Raw genomic sequence first — 21,669 nt, 5'->3', positions numbered from 1 at the left:
GATCCTCTTCTAGATTTCTTTGAAAATATTATCAACCTTTAGCTCAGAATGTCCACAATCGACAACACAGAACTCAGAGAAACCTTCCCAGATTTTTCCACTCCAAACCCCAGGGTCACTGTTCAGTTTAGGCCAACAGCTCTGTTCTTCTATTCTCTTTTCTTGTTACTGGCTTACTAGAGCAGGCCTGCTATCTTGTAGCATTCATGGTGTTTCCACGAAGCACTCGGTTCTGTGGGGGCGCTTCCCCTCCCCACCCTCGGCTTCTAGCCAAGCTATAAAGTGATAATCTCGCCACCCCTTCCTTGCAGCTGAAAGCATTTAGACCCCATCTAACAGTTGTACATCTATTCACCTTGGAGAAAAGAGGAAAGGAGTAACAAAATCTTACTGAGAAGATAGCAAAAACTGGGTGGACCTAGGATCTTTTTTATTATGCTAAGAGGCTCCCCACACCCGAAATCGCTTCTTCTGGATGGGACCCAGGAGAGGCAATCACTCCAGATCACCCCTGAGTTACGTGCACGGTAGGCCTGTCTCTAGTCCAAAGGTGGGCTCCTGGACTTCCTTCCCTAAAGACTTCAACCCAAGCCCGATCACATTTTTCTTGATATGGAAAAACAGAGATCAGCTTTAGAAAAAGACTCCTAATTAGGCATTTCTAAACTGTTCTAAAGAATGAGACGCTCCAAGAAAAAATGTTCCTGATATTTAATGCTCTCTTGGGAGGTCACAATAACATTAGTAAATTAATGGCTTTGAGAAGGCATGTGATAATGAAACCAATTTAGCTTTGTTTAGTCCAAATATTTCTCAAACGTATTTGAACACAGACTCTCTTTTTTATTCTTTTTTCTTTTCTATTTTTTGGCCATGTCCATGGCATATGGAGGTTCCCAGGGCAGGGATCAAACCTGCACCACAGCAGTGGCAATGCTGGATCCTAAACCCACTGTGCCACAAGAGAAATCCCAATTATTTTTTAAATTTTTTATTTAAATTTTTTTGGCTGAGCCTGTGGCATACAAAAGTTCTCAGGCCAGGGACTGAACCTACACCACAGCAGCAACCTGAGGCACAGTAGTAACAACACTGGCTCCTCAACCTGCTGAGCCACCAGGGAACTCCAAGACCTTTCCTTAATAACTTTCAATATTCTGCTAAAGCGCCAGAGAAAGCAGAGACATCCATCAGCCTCTTCCATCTTGCTGCTACACAACTCATGACCAACACCTCCTGGTGCTCCCTGTTCCTCAGGTGTATCAAATACACAATAAAACAAGCAACATGGCCCAGCGGCCCTGGATTCAATACCCACCAAGCACTGACCACACACAAAGCCCTCTGCCAGCTTTTGTGGGAAATGCAAAGACAAAGAGTCGGTTCTTGTGGCCCTTGTCCTTCCCTCAGGAAGTTCAGCTCTTGGCCATTCGGTTCTGTATCTTAAAAGGAATACGGGAGTTCCCGTCGTGGCGCAGTGGAAATGAATCCAACTAGGAACCATGAGGTTGCAGGTTCGATCCCTGACCTCGCTCGGTGGGTTGAGGCTTTGGCATTGCCGTGAGCTGTGGTATAGGTTGCAGATGCAGTTCGGATCCGGCATTGCTGTGGCTGTGGTGTAGGCCGGCAGCTACAGCTCCGATTAGACCCCTAGCCTGGGAACCTCCATATGCCGCAGGTGCGGCCCTAAAAGGACAAAAGACAAAAGACCAAAAAAAAAAGGAATGTGGACTCAAAAATCACTGTCTGCTGAGCTCGTTTTCAGTCCTAGGGTTCGCTTAGAACCTTTCCTCTATGAATCTCCAAATGGCATAGCTTTGAATTTGAGAGACCTACGTTCAGAATCCAGCCGTTACCAGTTGTGTGACCTCAGCCATCACAATTTCTTTTTTTTTTTTTTTATTCACAATTTCTAAATTAAGAGAAGGATGCTTCAGTGGAAAACAAACGCAAAAGAACCTTACAGTTTTCTTTGGTGTCTTGGAGGGGGTCCGCATGGATGACTTCAAGGAAGAGCTCGGGTTCCTGGACACACTGCTGAGAGTTCTCCTGGGAAGGCGGGGTGTGGAAGCCTCTTCCTCCTCACTGCTGGAGTCTGAAAACTCTGCTGCCGGCAGAAACTCTTCCTCTTCTTGGTCACTTTTACTCTTACCTAAAAACCTGAATGGTGGGATACATTTTTCTGATATTCAGTGTTTGAAGTCTAAATAATAGGTTCCTAATAGGTCAGTGTGGATTCAAGGTATTGAAGCCTTCCCTGCAACCAAGCAGTACGGAATGTGCTCCACTTCTTGGGCCCTTGCTACTGAGATGCTCTGCTAAGGGCTTTATTTATATTATTTCATCAAACCCTTCAACAACTTTGTGACTTTTTTTTTTTTTTTTTTTTTTTTTTGTCTTTTTGTCTTTTGTCTTTTGTTGTTGTTGTTGCTATTTCTTGGGCCGCTCCCGAGGCATATGGAGGTTCCCAGGCTAGGGGTCCAATCGGAGCTGTAGCCACCAGCCTACGCCAGAGCCACAGCAACGCGGGATCCGAGCCGCATCTGCAACCTACACCACAGCTCACGGCAACGCCGGATCGTTAACCCACTGAGCAAGGGCAGGGACCGAACCCGCAACCTCATGGTTCCTAGTCGGATTCGTTAACCACTGCGCCACGACGGGAACTCCTGACTTATTATTATTTCCATTTTATAGATGAGGAAACCAAGGCTCAGAAGGTTAGGTAACCAAGGTTACACAGATGATAAACAACGAAGCTTAGGCTCAAATCCAAGTCTACTGGAATCAGAGTTCACGCTGTTAGACACCCCACTAACTGTCTTGCTGGGTGTGATGATCATGGGGCCCTGGGAGCCACCTAAGCCCCAGCCGGTGTTTCTTGCACCTTTCAAAGTATGACACTTACATGAAACGAACTTAATTCTAGACAAACTAGGCAAAGGTGAATTTCAGTGTATGAGCAAATAACAAACAAGAAAGAGGCTTTAAGAAAGAGGATTATAGATGTCACAGATGGCAACGATCTTTTCTGGCTGCCAAGGAACAGTCTTACCTAAGCTGCTGCCTAATCCGATCCAAAGTCAAAAGAGAGCTCTGTCTGCGGACACGATGGGGAGTAGAGGTAGCTTCGTCCTGAACTTCTGGTCCTTTGGCCTCCCTGAAAGATACCACAGCAAGTTATGGGAAGCAGTTTGGGGCACTAGGGATCAGAAGCAGGACTAGAAGATAGGCGGATGGATGGACTGACTGGCTCCTATTCTTTTCACAGTTACTTTGGAAGGAGCTAATCATATTGAAAGTTTGTTATTAAAGTATGACTCAAACCCAGAGACCAAAGTTCGCCAAAAGCTTATCAGTTAACTCAGACTGACTACCTTCCCAGCCAGAGATCAGAATATACATAATCCTAGGCAGAATTTCTTATCCTTTTTAAATTTCTGATGTATCTATAAATTTACTGTCCACTCAGGCTCAACATTAGCAGCTATATTTTTTTTCTTAGCTTTTTAGGGCCGTACCCGAGGCATATGGAGATTTCTAGGCCAGGGGTCGAATTGGAGCTGCAGCCTCTAGCCTACGCCACAGCCACAGCAACGCAAGATCCTACATTACAGCTCACGGCAACACCAGATCGCTGACCCTCTGAGCAAGGCCAGGGATCGATCGAACCTCCGTCCTCATGGATGGTAGCTGCATTTGTTTCCATTGAGCCACGACGGGAACTCCAGCAGCTATATTTTCAATACAAAGCATTTATCAAGCAAACCTATTTATCATGAGTCAGGTGCTGGAGATTCTTTTTCTTTTTTTTCCCTATTAGGGCTGCACCTGCAGCATATGGAAGTTCCTGGGCTAGGAGTTGAATTGAAGTTGTGGGCCTATGCCACAGCCACAGTAACTTGGGATCCAAGCCACATCTGTGACTTACACCACAGCTTGCAGCAACATTGGATCCTTAACCCACTGAGTGAGGCCAAGGATTGAACCCGCATCCTCATGGATACTAGTCAGATTCTTAACCCACTGAACCACAACAGGAACTCCAGGAAAACACTGAAATTTCAGGCTTGTCACATTATTTGTGCAGCTCATTATTTATAAACATTGTCCAGGGTCAAGTTTCAGAGTTTGCAATCTGGCACCCTGAAGCAATTCAGGTTTGGGAAACTATCTTTTGGAGCAGTGATCCCCAAAAGACAGCTGGGTATATCAGAATCATCCAAAGAGTATCTCAAAAATGCAGATTCCTGGGCCCAGTGCTGGAGACCAATTCACTACATCTAGGAAGAGGCTGAGAAATCTGTATTTTGGAAAAGCGGGTGATTCTGTGACATGGGCAGATTCATGCCCTGTTGTTCTAACTTTATTGACTGAGACCCACGCATTTCACAGCATGTGAAGGACAGGCTCTGTGGAGGCAGGGTAACACCCGCAGTCACCTGTTTTTGATGTTTACTGGTTTCAGAATCACATACGGCTCCACCGAGGATTTCCATCCCCCCATGGTGGGGCTAAGGGTTCTTTCTTCACTAGTCTCTGTTTTCAAAGCTGGGGGTCGCATTCTCAGGATCATGCGACAATCTGGTGAAGCTTTCTTGTCATCTTTGGCACAAGAGGGTTGAATCTTTCCAGTTTTCTCTGGGGCTTTCAGAGCTGGAGATAAGGTCAGAGGCCCATAATGCTGAGACCTCTTTGAAGGCGAGGTGATCTCTGAGAAGGCCATTTTCCTTTTTGCTCTTCCGGGAGAATCCAACGAGGCTGAGGATGTCTGCTGGGATATCCTAGTGTGACGCGTCCTAGGGAAACCTAGGTTCAAGAAAATCACCATAGACAGTGGGTAAATTCTACAACAAGCACTCCACAACACCCCCCCCCCCATCTCTTTATAAATTCATTCACTAAGTGATGCAAAGACATGAATTGTCCATATTTTGAATTATTCTAGACTTTCTTTCCCCAGGCCAAGTAGCTCTTATTATTTTTAGTCTGTCTCTTAAATCCATGGGTAATTTTCCTAATCAATAGTTAAATCACCTTCTGTAGCTAAATGTTCAGATGAGGTTTTCCCTGAAGTAATCTTCCAGAACAGTGGTTCTCAACCAGAGTGATACTGCACATCCTCAGGCCCCATCCAATAAATTTGAGAAAATCTATACCAATGGTCTGTTGAGTCACACCAAGACCTAGATTTTTCTTAACCCAGATTATATGTACCAGTGGAGAAAAGATGGGTCCCGGGGGCAATCAAATGCGTTCTAAAACTACGAAGAACCATGTTTGGATCTGTTCCTCTCTCACCATGACCAAAGGCACGAAAAACCTGGCCGTTCGTTCACAGACATCAATTGAGCTACTAAAATGACAAGGCATGTGCCAGGTGCTAAGAGGAAACAAAAGTTGGATGAGACTCAATTCTGGTTCTCATCCACAACATACTCTGGTCTAACAGGGGAAATGATACACATAAATGACTATAACATGAAGTTTAATAATTGTCCTAAAGCACCCAAATGCTAGGGAAAAAGACCTTGAAAGAAAGGCAAAATTTAGGAGTCGAAAGGGGAAGCAGGGGGATAAGTGAAGAGAATAAATGAGACTGATGTGAGCTAAGGCAATGAGGCAGGAAAGCATGAGGCCCAGAGGAGTTCACTTTCGTCAGAGCACCGGCTATGGGTGGGACTGTTGCAGATGAGGCGAGAAGTCATCTACCAGTGCAGAGTGGTGAACAGGAGGGTAACTAATGTCCAGGTTAATACAAAAATGTCCCAGGGTCGGACTTACCGTCATGGCTCAGTGGTCAACGAAACTGACTAGCATCTATGAGGACGAGGGTTCGATCCCTGGCCTTGCTCAGTGGGTTAAGGATCTGGCGTTGCTATTAGCTGTGTGGCTCAGATCCCTCATTGCTGTGGCTCTGGCACAGGCCAGTGCTACAGCTCCGATTGGACCCGTGGCCTGGGAAACTTCATATGCTGTGGATGCAGCCCTAAAAAGACAAAAGACAAAAAAAAAAAAGTTCCAATGTTCTAGTCTCCGTCATGCTCATTCCTTCATCTTTCTGTCAAAAACAATGAATCCAACATATTTTCATCATATTCTGCCTTGTCTACTTATGTAACTGTGTCAAGGTTAAGTTTCTTACCTCAACTTTCAAGGTCTTACAAAATCAACAGTGAAAAAAAATTACTGCAAATATTTCTAAATGGTAACATTATACATTATTTCTTTAGTAGTCTTTCACATTTCCAAAATGTTTTATATATTGTTTTTTTTTAAATGGCCACACATGAAAGGTCCTGGGCCAGGGATTGAATCTGAGCGGCAGCAATGCTAGACCCTTTAACCCACTGTGCAGGGACGGGAATGAAGAATGGAACCTGTACCTCCACGGTGACCTGAGCCACTGCAGTCAGATTCTTAACCCACTGCGCCATGGTGGGAACTGTTTTATATGTTTACATTCTGCTTCTAAACATATACTGTAGTACAGAGCTATCCAAAATACAAAGAATACTCAATGAACTTGGCACATATACAAAAAAGTTAATGACACATAATAGAATGAGGATAGCTCTCACAGTGGCCATGGAGTGGCTTTCAGATACATTATTCATGCAAAAAGTTAAGATGGAAAAGAATATAGCCAGTACGATATCCTACTGGCAAGAAAGAATGGGAAATACAGTTACAATAAAATAAAAATTATATGCACGTTTGTATATGAGTGCGTGTATATATGCCTGTCTATGTTTAGGTTTATCTGTTGAATTTTGCAAAATACACAGGAAAAATAAACCGGAAACCAAAATAACATTGATTACCTAAAAAGATGAGGTAAAAACAGGGTCGGAGGGTAAAGAAAGGAATGGGGCTTATCTGAATATACTTGTTTTAAATAGTTTTGACTTCTATGCTAACGTTTCACATGTTTTTTTAAAAAATCAATTACAGATAGGAAAAGCCTTAAAATTAAACAGAAATAAAAGAACCTTACTGCATAACATGACCATTAGCAGAAGAAAAAAATTAATCAGAGTAACTTTACTCCCTCAGCGGAATAGATTCTAAAGACATAAAGAACTGCAAATCAATTTTGAACTTTACTTGGTAAATTTACTACTGGTTGTCGTACTGGTACAGCAGTTGTGACACTATGAACCTAAAGAATCAGCATGAACTAACAGTTCACGCACACACTTCTTAGCTCTTCCACTAAGGATTTAAAAGCAATGTCACCTCGTAGCTGAGCTCTTAAAGAATTAGCTGATTACGGAGTTTAACATCATTAGTCATTAGGGAACCTAACAGTGACATACTCCCCACACCCTCTAGGATGACTACTATCAAGACCACAGAAAACAATAACATAAAACAACATAATAGCAACAAGATCTGAACAGTTGGTGAGGATTTGGGGAAACAGAACGCTTGGGTGTTGTTGATAAGAATGTGCAATGATATAGCTGCTATGGAAAAGAGTGTAGTGGTTCCTTCAAAAATTAAAAATGGACTACCATATGACCCAGCCATTCCACTCCTGAGTATAAACAAAGGCAGGGACAAGTGGGTATGTGGATACTCATTTCATAGCAGCATCAGTTATAACAGCCAAAAGGTAGAAGCAACCAAAGTGTCCACGGACAGTTGAATGGATCAACAAAATGTGGTATATACATATCACAGCCCATGATTCAATCTTAAAAAGGAAAAGAACGGAAATTTTATCCCACATAGCCAAAGCAATCTTGAGAAAGAAGAAAGCTGAAGGCATCACAATCCCTGATTGCAAACTATATTAAAAGCTACAATAACCCAAACAATATAATTTTGGCATTAAAAACAAGACACAGAGATCAATGGAACAGAATAGAAAGCCCAGAAACAAACCCACATATACATGGTCAATTAATTTATAACAAAGGGGGCAAGAATATACAATGGGAAAGGACAGTTTCCTTATTAAAAAATACTGGAAAAACTGGACAGCCACATGCAGAAGAATGAAACTGGACTATCTCACATCATATACAAAAATTAACTCAAAATGGATTAAAGACTCGAATGTAAGACTTGAAGCCGTAAAACTCCTGGAAGAAAACATGGGTGGTAACCTCCTTGACGTGGATCTTGGTGATGATTTTTTGAATCTGACACCAAAAACAAAGGCAACAAAAGCAAAGACAAGCAAGTGGGACTACACCAAACTAAAAAGCTTCTGATCAGCAAGGAAACCATCACTAAAATGAATGAGATTAAAAACTGGGCAGAGGACCTGAAAACATTATTCTTTGAAGATGTACAGATGGCCAGTAGCTACATGAAAAGGTGCTCAACATTGCTAATCATCAAAGAAATGCAAATATGAAGGTCACAATGAGGTATCCTCTCAATGTGACAGAATGGCTATTATCAAAAGGATAAGAAATAATAAGTAGTGGAAAGGACGTGGGAAAAAGGAAATACTTGTGCATAGTTGGTGGGAATGTAAATTGGTGCAGCCACTATGGAAAACAGTATGGAGGTCCCCCAAAAAACTAAATAAAACTACCACATAATCCAGCCAATTTCACTTTTAGATATTTATCTGAAGATACAACAACATTAACTTGAAAAGATAAATGTACCCCCATGTTCACTGCATCACTATTTACAATAGCGAAAATACAGAAACAACCTAAGTGTCCATCAGTGGATGAATGGATAAAGAAATGTGGTGTGGGAGTTCCCGTCGTGGTGCAGCAGAAACAAATCCCACTAGGAACCCTGAGGTTGTGGGTTCGATCCCTGCCCTCACTCAGTGAGTTAAGGATCCGGCATTGCCATGAGCCGTGGTGTAGGTCACAGATGCAGCTTGGATCTGGCATTGCTGTGGCTGTGGTGTAGGCTGGCAGCTATATATCCAATTCAACCCCTAGCCTGGGAACCTCCATATGTTGTGGTGTGACCCAAAAAAACAAAAAGACAAAAAAAAAAAAAGGAGAGAAATGTGGTATGGATATACAATGGGATATTATTCACCCATAAAGAAACAAAGAAATCCTGTTATCTGTGACATGGATGGATCTTCAGGATGTTATGCTAACTGAAATAAATCAGACAGAGAAAGAAAAATCCCCTATGATCTCACTTATACGTGGAATCTCAATTTAAAAATGAAAACAAAAACAAGCTCATGAATACAGAGAACACATATTTTTCATATTCTTTTCCATTATGGTTTATCACAGGATATTGAATATATCCCTGTGCTGTATATTAGGACCTTGCTGTTTACGTATTTTATATGTAGTAGTTTATATCTGCTAATCCCAAACTCCTAATTTACCCCCCCCCCCCAATCCTCTTTCCCCTTTGGTTACCAGAAGTTTGTTTTATATGTCTGTGAGTCTGTTTCTGTTTTATAAATAAGTTCATTTGTATCATACTTTAGAATCCACATATATGTGCTATCATATTTGCCTTTCTCTGACTTCATTTCGTATGATAATCTCTAGGTTTAACTATGTTGCTGCAAATGGCATTATTTCATTCTTTTTAATGGCTGAGTAGTATTTCATTGTGTGTATATTTATCTACACGACATTTTCTTTGTCCATTCATCTGTCAATAGACATTTAAGTTGTTCCCATGTCTTGACAATTGTAAATAGTGCTGCTGTGAACACAGAGGTGCATGTATCTTCAAATTGAGTTTTCTCTAGATACACGCATAGGAATAGGATTGCTGCATCCCATGGTAATTCTTGTTGTAGTTTTTTAAGGCACCTTCATACTGTTTTCTGTACTGGTTGCACATATGGTGACAGATGTGATTAAACTTACTGTGGTAAACATTTCACAATACATACAAACATCAAATCATTATGTTGTATACCTGAAAGTAATATAATGTTACAATGTTGCATGTCAATAATACCTCAGTTTTTAAAAAAGCAAATTTTGACGTGCTACAACATATCGAATCTTGACATGATACAAACTTTAATAAACCAGGCAGAAAAAGATAAATACTGCATGATTCCACTTATAGGAGGTATTTAGAGCAGTCGAATTCAGCAACAAAAAGAAGGTGGTTGCCAGAGGATGGGGAATGAGAAGTTATTGCTTAATGGCTGAAGAGACTACCAGTTTTGGAAGATGATGAGGATGGTTGTACAATGTGAATGTACTTAATGCCACTAAACTAAATACTTAAAAATGATTAAAATGATAACTCTTATGTGATATATATTTCAAAATGTGTCTAATCAATACCTGGCCCACTGCTGCACTAACTCAACAGTGTAGCATAAACTAATATTTGATCATTTTCCTTTAGCTTCCATATTGCTCACTGTGACCCATTTCACACTTACTGTTGAGCTCCAGCTTCTTCCTTGCCCTTGGGGTGACAGGATGGGAAGGAGTTTGACGAGATTTAGAGGTGGAATGCTTTGATTCAATCCTTTTGACCTCATGTTTTGCTGTGGTCCAAGAAGGGCTTTCTGTGCTCTTAGTTTTGTCTGCCACAGACTTCTGGCATCTATGTTTGCCTTCTTGTCGTTCATCCCACTGTGCAACTAGTTCTGGAGACAGTGGTTTGAATATTTTCTCATTCCAAGATAGTTTCACAAAGAATGTCTTCTCATTTTTCAGGTCCATGGGTATCACTTCATCTGGGGCTAGAGCTAGTACCTGAATTTGGGAAGCATAGATGATACCAAAGAGTCAAGGAACGCTCTATGAGAGCTATGAGTAAAAAGCATTCTTACCTGGAACATTACTTTTCTAAACCCAAGAGGCATGGACGTGGTGCAGCATATTTCCAGACTCCTCCTCACTGATTGCCATACCTGATATGGCATTCTTTTCTAGTCCATTCAGTTTATCCATGCCACATTTCCCCGTGGAAACTTCTATAAGCACGCCTCCCTGCTCATGAGTCTACAGTGGCTCCTCACTCTACCAAGATCAGATGACTTAAATTCATGTTCAGTGCCTTCTAACATCTGGCCCCATTTTACCTCCTGAGTGCGCAATACTCTCCCACCTGTGGCTGAGCTTGGCCTATCACAGTTATGCTCATTCCCACCACTGTGCTACCACCTAAACACCCGCTCTGTCTTTCCAAATTCACCCATTTTGGTGTTTCAGCTTCTATATCTGCCTATCACCTCTTCATTCATTTACCTCAGAGAGAAATTATTTTCTGGCATATGATATGCTGGGTCCGTAGACAGGAAAAATCTGACTACGGTCATGCCAGACCGTAGTCTCCCTGCCCTACCATTAAACCAACCACCTAATCACCATGTGCCACTCTTCACATCATGATCTAACCCCGTTTGGGGGGCCTAAGTAGCTTGAGAAACAACTCATATCCTAGTCTCCAAACCAGTGTCTCAATTCGGCCTGCAACTCATTAGAACCTGATTTATCATAAAATCCCATAACACACACTTTCTGGCAGCAGTGAGCACGTCTTTGTGCTGATTTACTCAAGGTGAAGTCCTCATTTAAGCAAGCATCCTCAGCCTCACAATGCTGTACGCCTGTCCCAATCATAGCTAAATATAATTTCCCGGTGAGATACATTTGCTAAATCCTGCTCATCCCTCAGGTCACAACCTAAATGTCACTTCCTACAGGAGACTCCTAACACATAGTCAGTGCTCTCAATAAATATTTGTTGAGACGAAATAGGCAGGCAAGTAGAGAAGATGACAAACAGGAAAAATTCATTTCTGTGAGATACATTAGAGCCAGTAACATCTTCAAGGTCATGCGGTTTAGGAGGCAGCCAGAAATAAGCTTCAAGATAGAACGGGGGATCAAAGCATCACCTACCCGCACATTGGCAATGATGGTTTCAGTGTTAACGTTGTTGTTGTAGGCACAATTATCATACCAGAATATCTCTTGTGCATCAGGCTTCCGGCCCAGCAAATGCTGTTTATGGACTGGGATTTCACAGAATCGGACAAACCACTGTACTCGAGCGTGTTTCTTAGGATAAGGTTCAGAATCTAGGAGGGATGGGTAGAAATGGTAAGATTAGGAAAATGCGAGAACATTTTATTAAGCACTTTCCAAGTATCAGACACTATGCTAAACACCTGATGATACTTGATTAACACATTATCTTTAATCCTCACCACAATCCTACAAGGTAGGTAGGGTACTATGGCTGTCTCCCCTTTACAGGTGAAGTAATCACATTACAGACTTTAAATAATGTCAAAGGTCACAGGACCAACCAGCTGCAATCTGACTCCATCCAGCACCCATTCTTCTCACTTTGCTCCACTTCCCAAATAGTGCTATCAGTCATCAAATAAATTATTAAAGTTATGATAGGAGCAATTCTAATCACATGCACTGAACAAATTTTGCAAATCAGTGTTACAAAGAAACCATCAAACAGCAGCAAAACAAAACTCCTAGCCAGACTCAGAGCACCAGCCACTGAGATGACTTTTGGCAAAAGCATGCTTGCAATCTTCAGGTTTATCACTTCATACCAAGGTTAGCTCCAAGCGAAGAACATAAACTCATCAGTGCCACCACCACCACCGACTCTTCGCCTCCTTAGCTCTTTTCAGAGAAAGACTTAGCTCTTTTCAAGCAATCCAGTGTGGCACAAAACACGAATTCTAAAATCTATATATGGCGAATTCCTGTGGTGTCGAGTGGGTTAAGAACCCAACACCTGGGAGTGCCTGGTGTAGCTCAGCAGGTTACAGACCTGACTAGTATCCATAATGATGTGGGTTCGATCCCTGGCCTCGCTGAGTGGGTTAAGGATCTGGCTGGCATTGCTGTGAACTGTGGTGTAGGTCACAGCTGCAGCTCAGACCCCATGTTGCTGTGGCTAGGCGTAGGCTAGCAGCTGTAGCTCCAATTCAACCTCTAGCCTGGAAACTTCCATATGCCCCGGGGAGTGGCTTTAAAAAGAAAAAACAAAAACAAAAACAAAAACAAAAAAAACAACAATCCAATAGCAACCACTCAGGTCGCTGTGGAAGCATAGGTTCAACCCCAGTCTGGTGCCGCAAGTTAAAGGATTCCACGTTGCTGCAGGTTCAATCATGGGTCACAGCTGCAGCTCAGATACAGTCCCTGTCCTGGGAACTTCCATATGCTGCATGTGCGGCCATTAAAAAACAAAACAAAACAAAAAAACGTCTATACACGGGAGTTCCTGATGTGGCTCAGTGGTTAATGAATCCGACTAGGAACCGTGAGGTTGCGGGTTCGATCCCTGGCCTTGCTCAGTGGGTTAAGGATCAGGCGTTGCCGTGAGCTGTGGTGAAGGTTGCAGACGTGGCTCAGATCCTGTGTTGCTGTGGCTCCGGCGTAGGGTGGCAGCTATAGCTCCGACTGGACCCCTAGCCTGGGAACCTCCGTATGCCGCGGAAGCTGCCCAAGAAATGCCCAAAAGACAACAACAACAACAACAACATCAACAAAAAATCTATACACAAATGCCCAAACCTCAAGGACAAAAGCCCATCCTGCTGCTATGCTCCCCCTAGTGGATGTTAGTTTGATTTTCCTCTATCCTTCTCAAATATCCCCCTAACTTCCTAAGGTAAAACATCATCCACCCTTCTCCAGTCTTTCCTTGTAGGCATACAAACTGCCACAGGACTAGGACTAACTACCACACACTCCTCTCCTAGCTCTTGGAAGAAGCAGTTTTACATAGTTTAAATAAATTGCTATCCTTCTTCTTAGTCTTCCTTTTGGGGTTCTGCCCCATTCCTACCTTTCTGTGCTCTTTTCTTCTCTGCAGAGGTTAAGAGCTGAGAAAATAGACTGAGGCACTGTGTGTGGCCTTGCAGGCTCTGGAGAACACTAGCTTCCCTTTTGCTATTCCAGCCTTAGGGGCAGCAGTGGCTGTCTGCACTTACTGCTCTCTGGGAAACACCATTGTTTGCCTCTCCAGCCTTTTCAACACTTATACACAAGTCCCTGGGTAAAGAGGACACCTAAAGTGTTTTTGTTTTCCTGACTGGACATCAATCAATTGATACACCTGCCCAATCCAATTTACCTCTTCCTCCCTGGTAAAAGTGACTTTGCATTTGCAAAATTACTAACTTCTCATGCCAAAACTAAAGGACACACCTCTATGAAAGTGCAAATCACCTATTTTTTTTCCCTTCCCCACTTCTCCTAAATTCATCCTTTCTTTCCACTCCAACAATCCTGCCTTCGTGGCCATTCTTATCCACTCCTAAAAATAGTGGAAAAGATAAATTCCTGAGCACCCCTCCATCCCATTCTTACCCCAGTACCGCTCTAGTGAGTAGAGAGGTTCACTATGCGGAAGAGGGTACAGCTAGAGCTTAAGTGACCCCATACACACACCCTGCATGCTGCAGAGGAATCAGTAAGTGCCCTTCTTGCCCACCACCCAATCAGTCATGGCAAGGAATGTTTTTCACTCCAGCCCCAAACTCACCATCTTCAAACAACTCAACCAATTTAGCAACATATGGATTTTCATCATCATCCCCTTTAATCAACACAAACTGTCCAACTTTGATGAGAACCTCAGTCGAACAATCTGTTATTTTCACATTCATTTCTCTAGGAAATAACAGAAAAACATGTTAGGAAGTCACTTAGGGTGGGCCAGTCTCTTCAGATCCCTGAGGACAGAGGAATGGGCTCTTTAACTGGAAAACCCCCTGAATGGTTTCTCGCTGCTGGCCGATTCTACTAGAAAGCAATTCACTCATAAAGTCATATGCAAGAGTAGATGAAATGAGTTGAATGAATTGTTTCAGCATGGATGATTAATCCAGAGGCCTTAGTAGGAACCCTAACTTCTCTCAGTTACTGGCAAAGAAGAAAAGCTTCCCAAGACTTGAAGGCTGCCCAGTAACATCAAATTGTTCATTGATCTCTAGTGCGGAGAGGACCTAGTAACAACATCCACTCCTATCATGTTATCATGCAGAATGACAAAGAACCTGTCTTAAATAGACACGACATTATCATACATATCAAATTTTATTAACTGGACATGTTTTCCTGTCTCACTAGCTGCTATATTTATACTATATCCTTGCACCCAACAAATCCTCCCCTTTACAATCAATTCATATTTACTGTCCACCTACAGGAGCTAGAACACCCTGGATACAAATTCTTAACAACTTAGCTTAGAGAAGCTGTTGGGTCTAGGACAACCAAAGGATTCCATCACTCACTTGGAGGGTTGGTAGTGCAGTTTCTGATCTAACGATGGGGTGCCAGCCCGTGAGGAAGTCTGTCTGGTCCTCAGCGTTGTAGGACAGTGCGCCATGGCTCCTGTGTAGAAGTTATTCACTTTGAGTTCACATGACAGACTTCAATGGATTCTAAGGCACAGACCCTTCCTTCAAAGGATTCAGCCTTCTTTTCTGCCCCTGCTACACTTCTACAATTTTAAACTAAGAAAAAAAATACTTTCTTGAGGAAAAAGTCAAGCTCTATGAAAATCGAACATAGGCAATGCGGTATCATCTGTGTACATCTTATACTATGCCTTATCTCTTCCTCTCCAGGGAAACAGGAAGGTCAATATGTAAGAAAAGAAACTAAAGATGTTTAGAAGTACTTAACTAGGTACAAGGCACAATGACAGGTATGCAACCTCTAACAACTTGAAACTCAAGAGAGTGAAACAGTAGTTTTAAGTGTCTTTATAATATTTATAATCTAGGCAGGGATAACATATAAACACACCAAGGACAACTAACAGTGCAAAGAGCCCAGAGAAAAAGCCAGAGAGGCTACTACAAGTTAGTGGACCAGGTCTCATGGCTGTTCAGGGAGAAAGCGTTCCCTAAATGGGTTTTCTAAACTGAATATTGAATAATGGATAGCTATTGACAAGATAGCGGAAATGAGGGATTCCAACGGATGGAGATAAAGACATGAAAGAGGCATTTGGGGACTGGAAATGGATTTCATCCAATGTATCATTCCACGTACATTTAAAAAACAAAACAAAACCCTGGTGGCACTAACCTGTACTGCTCTGGTAATTGAAAGGGGTATTTTTCTTTGCAGCTGACAGGTCCTAGATGTAAGTACTATGAATAGCTGAAAAGAAACCCTTGTATTAAAGTACATGGAGGAGTTCCCGTCGTGGCTCAGTGGTTAACGAATCCGACTAGGAACCATGAGGTTGTGGGTTCGATCCCTGCCCTTGCTCAGTGGGTTAACGATCCGGCGTTGCCGTGAGCTGTGGTATAGGTTGCAGACACGGCTCGGATCCCACGTTGCTGTGGCTCTGGTGTAGACCGGCAGCTGCAGCTCCAATTCGACCTCTAGCCTGGGAACCTCCATATGCCGCGAGAGCGGCCCAAGAAAATGGCAAAAAGACCAAAAAAATAAAATAAAATAAAGTACATGGAAAAAAAGACAATTTTTAAACCAACAATACAGAAATGTGAATGAAAAATCCAAATACACCTGACAATCCTTTTTACAAACTATAAGCTATAATTGGAGTTCCTGTCATGGCGCAACGGCGTAAACAAATCTGACTAGGAACCATGAGGTAGCGGGTTCAATCCTTGGCCTCACTCAGTGGATTGAGGATCCGGTGTTGCTGTGAGCTGTGGTGTAGGTCACAGACGCAGCTTGGATCCCATGTTGCTGTGGCTGTGGCTGTGGCTGGCAGCAACAGCTCCAATTAGACCCCTAGCCTGGGAACCTCCATATGCCACGGGTGCGGCCCCAATAAGACAAAAAAAAAAAAGACAATAAAAACCCCCCAAAAACAAACTATAAGCTATAATTTACTAGTTCCAATAATAATCATCTTAAGTTATTAAGAAATCCATTAAATTCAAAGCTTTTCTTATGGAGCTAAAGTTTGACAAAATTGAGGTTAAAATTTTTTTTAATCCAGTCTGAAAGAATTACTGATAGAGGGGCCAACAATTTCAGTCCATGTTGAAAACAAGATAGATAGAAGAGCACTGACATCCTCATTAAACAAACTGGTTTCCTAAAGTTCAGTAGCATTATGTCCTACATTCCACTTGGGAACATTTTGACCCATAAATTTTTCTGCTCTTAAAAAAAGGTATTTTTAATTTACTTTGAGGAAACTAATTAGCAAAAAGAAGATATTGAGTCATTAGTAAATGCACAGCTTACAAACGATGCCTGAATGGTAACTATTAAGACCATTGAGTATATTTCACAACATAGTACTATTAAAATCAATCTAATTTTAATTAACTGCAGTGTAGAAATAGACAGCAAAGAAGACGGATGAGTTAAAACGAATAGAAGATTGTGCTCAAGTAAAAAATGCATTTGGATTTATTATCTCCAATCACTTTTTGGTTAAAAGTTACTAAAAGTGTTTGAATCTCAATAAATGTTCACAGAAATATATTAACACTAACTTACCTTCACTTCAATATATGCTCCTTTTAGTGGAAGATGTAACATGCAACTATCAGAAGTAAACTCAGAACTTTTTACAACAAAATCAGGCAAAATGGGCTACTGAGATACAGACAGAAGATGCAAGTAAACAGCAGTACTCACTAAGCTCCATTATTTAATAAAAACTGGAGTGTCTCTGAGAATGCTTTGTACCAAACCAGAATCTCCCAACACAGTTTCTACAGTTCTTGTATAATCCAGCTGCAGGATAAATGCTCTGACTTGTCACACTGTCTATGATATTTCATTACACTGGCACAAGGATCTCATTTTTTCAAACCACAAATTGGCATACAGAAGGACTATCTCCATACTCCTACAGTACTCGTGTATACCTAAGTCATCAAATCCATGCTCTCAACACTTTTAAATCAAGACCATATTTTGGCTTACTAAAGCAGGCATCTTCCCTCAAAAACTAGGCCGAGATAAAAATGAACACTCCTTTTTCAGATGGTGAGCTGTAGTGAGGCCAGTATAAGCAAATGAGTGTATAAGGGTGGGTGATTTATCCATGGCTGAGCAGACAGGGACAGAAGGCTCTCTGAGCCAGAACCACATCATCTGCCTCACCTCAGCCTATCACTATGCTGCAGGCCTGCTCTTCCAAACCTCAAACAGATCAAGGTTGTTCATGACCTCAGATTTACACAGTTGCTCTTCTCTCTTCCTGTATGTCTTTGCAAGGATGGCTCAGGTCTCAGCTCCAGTGAAACTTCCTCAGAGAGCCCTTCACTGATACCCAGTGGATAAAGTTACCCCCCTACCCCCTGATACTGCTCTTCAGGGTCAGGTTCCACTGCACCACCCATTATCAAAGCAATAACCATTATATTATATTCTTATTTGTTAAATTTCAAAAAAGCAAGGATCTTGGGACCTTTTCCATCTTGTTCATAACTGCATCCCCAGGGCCTAGGTTAGGACCTCACACACATCAGGTGAACAAATGAACAAACCAGTTTTAAAAAATGGTTAGGACAATACCAAGTGTGGTAAGGATGTAAAGCAGCCAGAACTCTCATACACTGCTGGAAGGCATGTAAATTGGTAAAAACTACTTTGGAAAATTGGCGGTAAATACTAAAGCTGAACATATGCATATCCTACGATCCAGCAACTCCAAGAGAACATAGCCAACAGAAAAACATACATTATCATCAAAAGAAATGAACCAAAATATTCATAGCAGCACTATTCAGCAGTGAAATTAAACCAACCATAACTCCACACATGTGGGAGAAAATCTGACAAAATAACAATAAGCTAAAGAAATCACACACCAAAAGAGTACATACTAATTGATTCCATTTACCCAAAGGTGAAAAAACAGGTAAAAGTAACCTATGGTGTTAGAAGTCAGAATAGAAGGAAATCTAGGTGACAAAAGAAGCACAGTGGAGGAGCAGGGTGTTTCTGGGATGGTTTCTGACTTGGATGCTAGTTACACAGGTCTGTTCTCCTTAAGAAAACTCATTGAGCTGTACACTTATGACATGTATTTTCCTAAATGCTATTTTTCAAAGAAAAGTTCAAAAAATTAATCAGGAGTCCTTCTGAAGAGGCAGCATAAGGAAGTTACAGTATTTATCAGGTGTCTTTATATCGTTATTCCACTTTCTTACCCTTAACCTAGAGCTGCATGTAATCTACCACCAGGAAAGGAGATTTCCCCAACAGGAGCAATGAATGGGGTGGAAAGACAGGCCTAACTTGGCCTAACAAAGGCTTTGACTTCTACAAGAGATACCCACTGCAGGCTCTCAATGCTGCAGATACCAGAAATCTGGAACATACACACTACCCAGTCCAGGTGCCCCACCCAAGGAAAAAAGATAAAGGAGCTGCAGTAAAATGATGGCAGCAGATATTTATTGATCCAGTAAGACAGAAGATAGAACCAAAACTCTTGATAGGTTTATCTCATTTAATCCTCACAATAATCCTAGAACAATGCTAGTCTATATACTAAGGGCAAAGTAGGTGCTCAGTAATAAATATTTGTTGAATAAAAAGTAGAAGCAGGAGTTTCCATCGTGGCGCAGAGGAAACAAATCCAACTAGGAACCATGAGGTTGCAGGTTTGATCCCTGGCCTCGCTCAGTGGGTTGAGGATCCGGCGTTGCCATCAGCTGTGACGTAGGTCGCAGACGTGGCTTGGATCTAGCGTGGCTGTGGTGGAGGCCGGCGGCTACAGATCCAATTAGAGCCCTAGGCTGGGAACCTCCATATGCTGCGGGTTCGGCCCTAAAAAGACAAAAGACAGAAAAAAAGAAGTAGAAGCTATTAGTATTTCAAGATGATAAGGTGTCCCAGTGTTATACGGGATGGCATAGCATGCTGAGCAGCTGGATGAGAACAAAGACTACTCTTTTTTTTTTGTCCCAGCACATGCAAGTTCCTAGGCCAGGGATCCAATGTAAGCCTCAGCAGTGACAACACCGGACCCTAACCCACTGTACCACAAGAGAACTCTCCAATGACTACTCAACTTCCCCTTAGAACAGCTTGTGTGAAAGTGGATAATGTTAATACATGTCTAAGAGAGACAACTTCTGGTGTGCTTATTACAATAAGCCAGGCTTCACTGACTGAGAGGTCCAATGGGCCTCAATTTCCTTACCCACAAAATGGGGATAATAACAGAAACTTCCTTTTATTCAACCAATTCAAAAACCATTTAATAATCATCCAAATCCAATCTGTGTTAGGCAAAACTACTCTAGGATTACTGAAGATAATTCACTCTGCCACTCCCTTATCCCCTAGGTTTATTTCTAAGGGACAGTGGTTCCTTTCTTCCTTTTTTGCTTTTTAGGGCTGCATTCGCGGCATATGGAAGTTCCCAGGCTAGGGGTCTAATCGGATATACAGCCGCTGGCCTACGCCACAGCCACAGCAATGTGGGATCTGAGCCAGCCGCGTCTCGGACCTACACCTACACCACAGCTCAAGGCAACTCCGGAACAAGGCGAGGGATCGAACTGCAACCTCATGGTTCTTAGTCGGATTCATTTCCACTGTGCCATGACGGGAATTCCTCCTTTCTTTATTTTAAAAAATAATTTGAATGTTATGAAATATATACAATTCAAACAACATTCTGCATTCAATTTCAGGGAATTAATAAATCTTCTAAAGTCCACATATTGCCCTTTGTTACATTAAAAACTGTTGCAGAGGGACTTGATAAACAAAATCTAACATCAGAAACCTCCAATGGCCATCTCAAGCACCCAATACAGCAGGGAAGAGGGTATCAGTTTTATAGAAAATTAAAATCAAAAACTGACATATCTAATCATTACAATTTTGCAGATTAGTAGCCTAGGGTAAGAATCTCGCATCTCATGACTTTTAAGTCCAGTCCTTTTTTCAACTGTCAAAAATAGAAGGCCCTTTTATTCCGGGGTTAGACTAGAGAAAGTAAAGCAGGGGCCATAGCACTCTCCTCCTGGAAAGAAGGTGGATACGAGAGAGCCTAGCAGTTAAGAGCAGCTCATCTGGGACTTAGGTAGGAACTCAGGCCGCTTAGTCACAAAAAGGGACTTAGACAAATCTCTCTGCGAACTGCTACACCGTAAAATCGGATAATAACTTCTGCTGTTCCGCCTTCCCCGTGGTGCTTGTTACACTCCGCCGAAAGGAGGAAAAGATGCGAATACCATGCAGATAGAAGGTTCATATGTTTCAGGTCATTACTAGGTCTCAGGGTGCTGAGGACAAGAGCGTACATGCTTCTCTGCTGTTGGCTTCCGGCTTCCCCACTGCAAACTCACAGTCCCCGACAGAGCAAGGGAGCCTTCAGAAATCCAAAGGTGGAAAGAAAAATGCTCCTACTGGGCTCAGAACAGTACCTGGCACTTAATAGGCGCTTAGGAAGTATCTGCTGAATGGATCAACGTCTGAATGAGTCCGCCGAGAACTCTCCCGCCCGCGGGACGCCACACTCACCGGGGGCCGAAGCTTGCTCGAGCTGGCGCAAGCCTAACGCTTCCCACCGTCTCCGCTTCAGGAGCTCATGGAGTTGCAGCAAATCTAAACTGCCCAGCTGGACTCTTCTCGCAGCTGCCAGTCGTGCAACAGAGCCGAAACTGGCGCCTAGCTAGGAATCCAAAGAAGGTGAGGAAAAGGAAATTCGCGCCAAAAGCCGAGGCCCCGCCCCTAGGCTGTCTCCACGTTCCGTCAGCAGCCTGCCCTCCGGCCCCGCCCATCTAGGGAGGGGACG

At 42.4% G+C, this 21,669-nt stretch overlaps 1 protein-coding gene across 8 annotated transcripts in view; it reads right to left on the bottom strand.

The window, feature by feature from the left end:
- Positions 1-21,537, bottom strand: part of ORC1 (origin recognition complex subunit 1) — a 33,185-nt gene extending 11,648 nt beyond the window's left edge. Inside the window, exons 1-8 of one of the 8 annotated variants that reach the window (XM_084965072.1) lie at positions 20,378-21,537; positions 15,203-16,261; positions 14,449-14,576; positions 11,829-12,007; positions 10,358-10,676; positions 4,443-4,809; positions 3,056-3,160; positions 1,965-2,160 (exon numbers count right to left, since the gene is read on the bottom strand). In XM_084965072.1, coding sequence (XP_084821198.1) covers positions 1,965-2,160; positions 3,056-3,160; positions 4,443-4,809; positions 10,358-10,676; positions 11,829-12,007; positions 14,449-14,576; positions 15,203-15,297 — 1,389 coding nt within the window. In that variant the 5' untranslated portion in view covers positions 15,298-16,261; positions 20,378-21,537. Of the gene's footprint in view, positions 1-1,964; positions 2,369-2,674; positions 3,161-4,442; positions 4,810-10,357; positions 10,677-11,828; positions 12,008-14,448; positions 14,577-15,202; positions 16,262-17,402 lie in introns of all 8 variants that reach the window. The other 7 variants (XM_084965071.1, XM_005665420.4, XM_084965075.1 and 4 more) reach the window with 7 other exon arrangements.
- Between the last annotated feature and the right edge of the window lie 132 nt (positions 21,538-21,669).

This window comes from Sus scrofa, chromosome 6 (assembly GCF_054392235.1).
Source record: "Sus scrofa isolate SSC_HxYL_T2T_F1_AM1 chromosome 6, Sscrofa_HxYL_maternal_Yorkshire_Landrace_v2.0, whole genome shotgun sequence".
NCBI classification, from domain to species: Eukaryota; Metazoa; Chordata; class Mammalia; order Artiodactyla; family Suidae; genus Sus; species Sus scrofa.
Note: the sequence above shows the minus strand (reverse complement) of the source record. Positions and strands in the feature narration are given on the sequence as shown.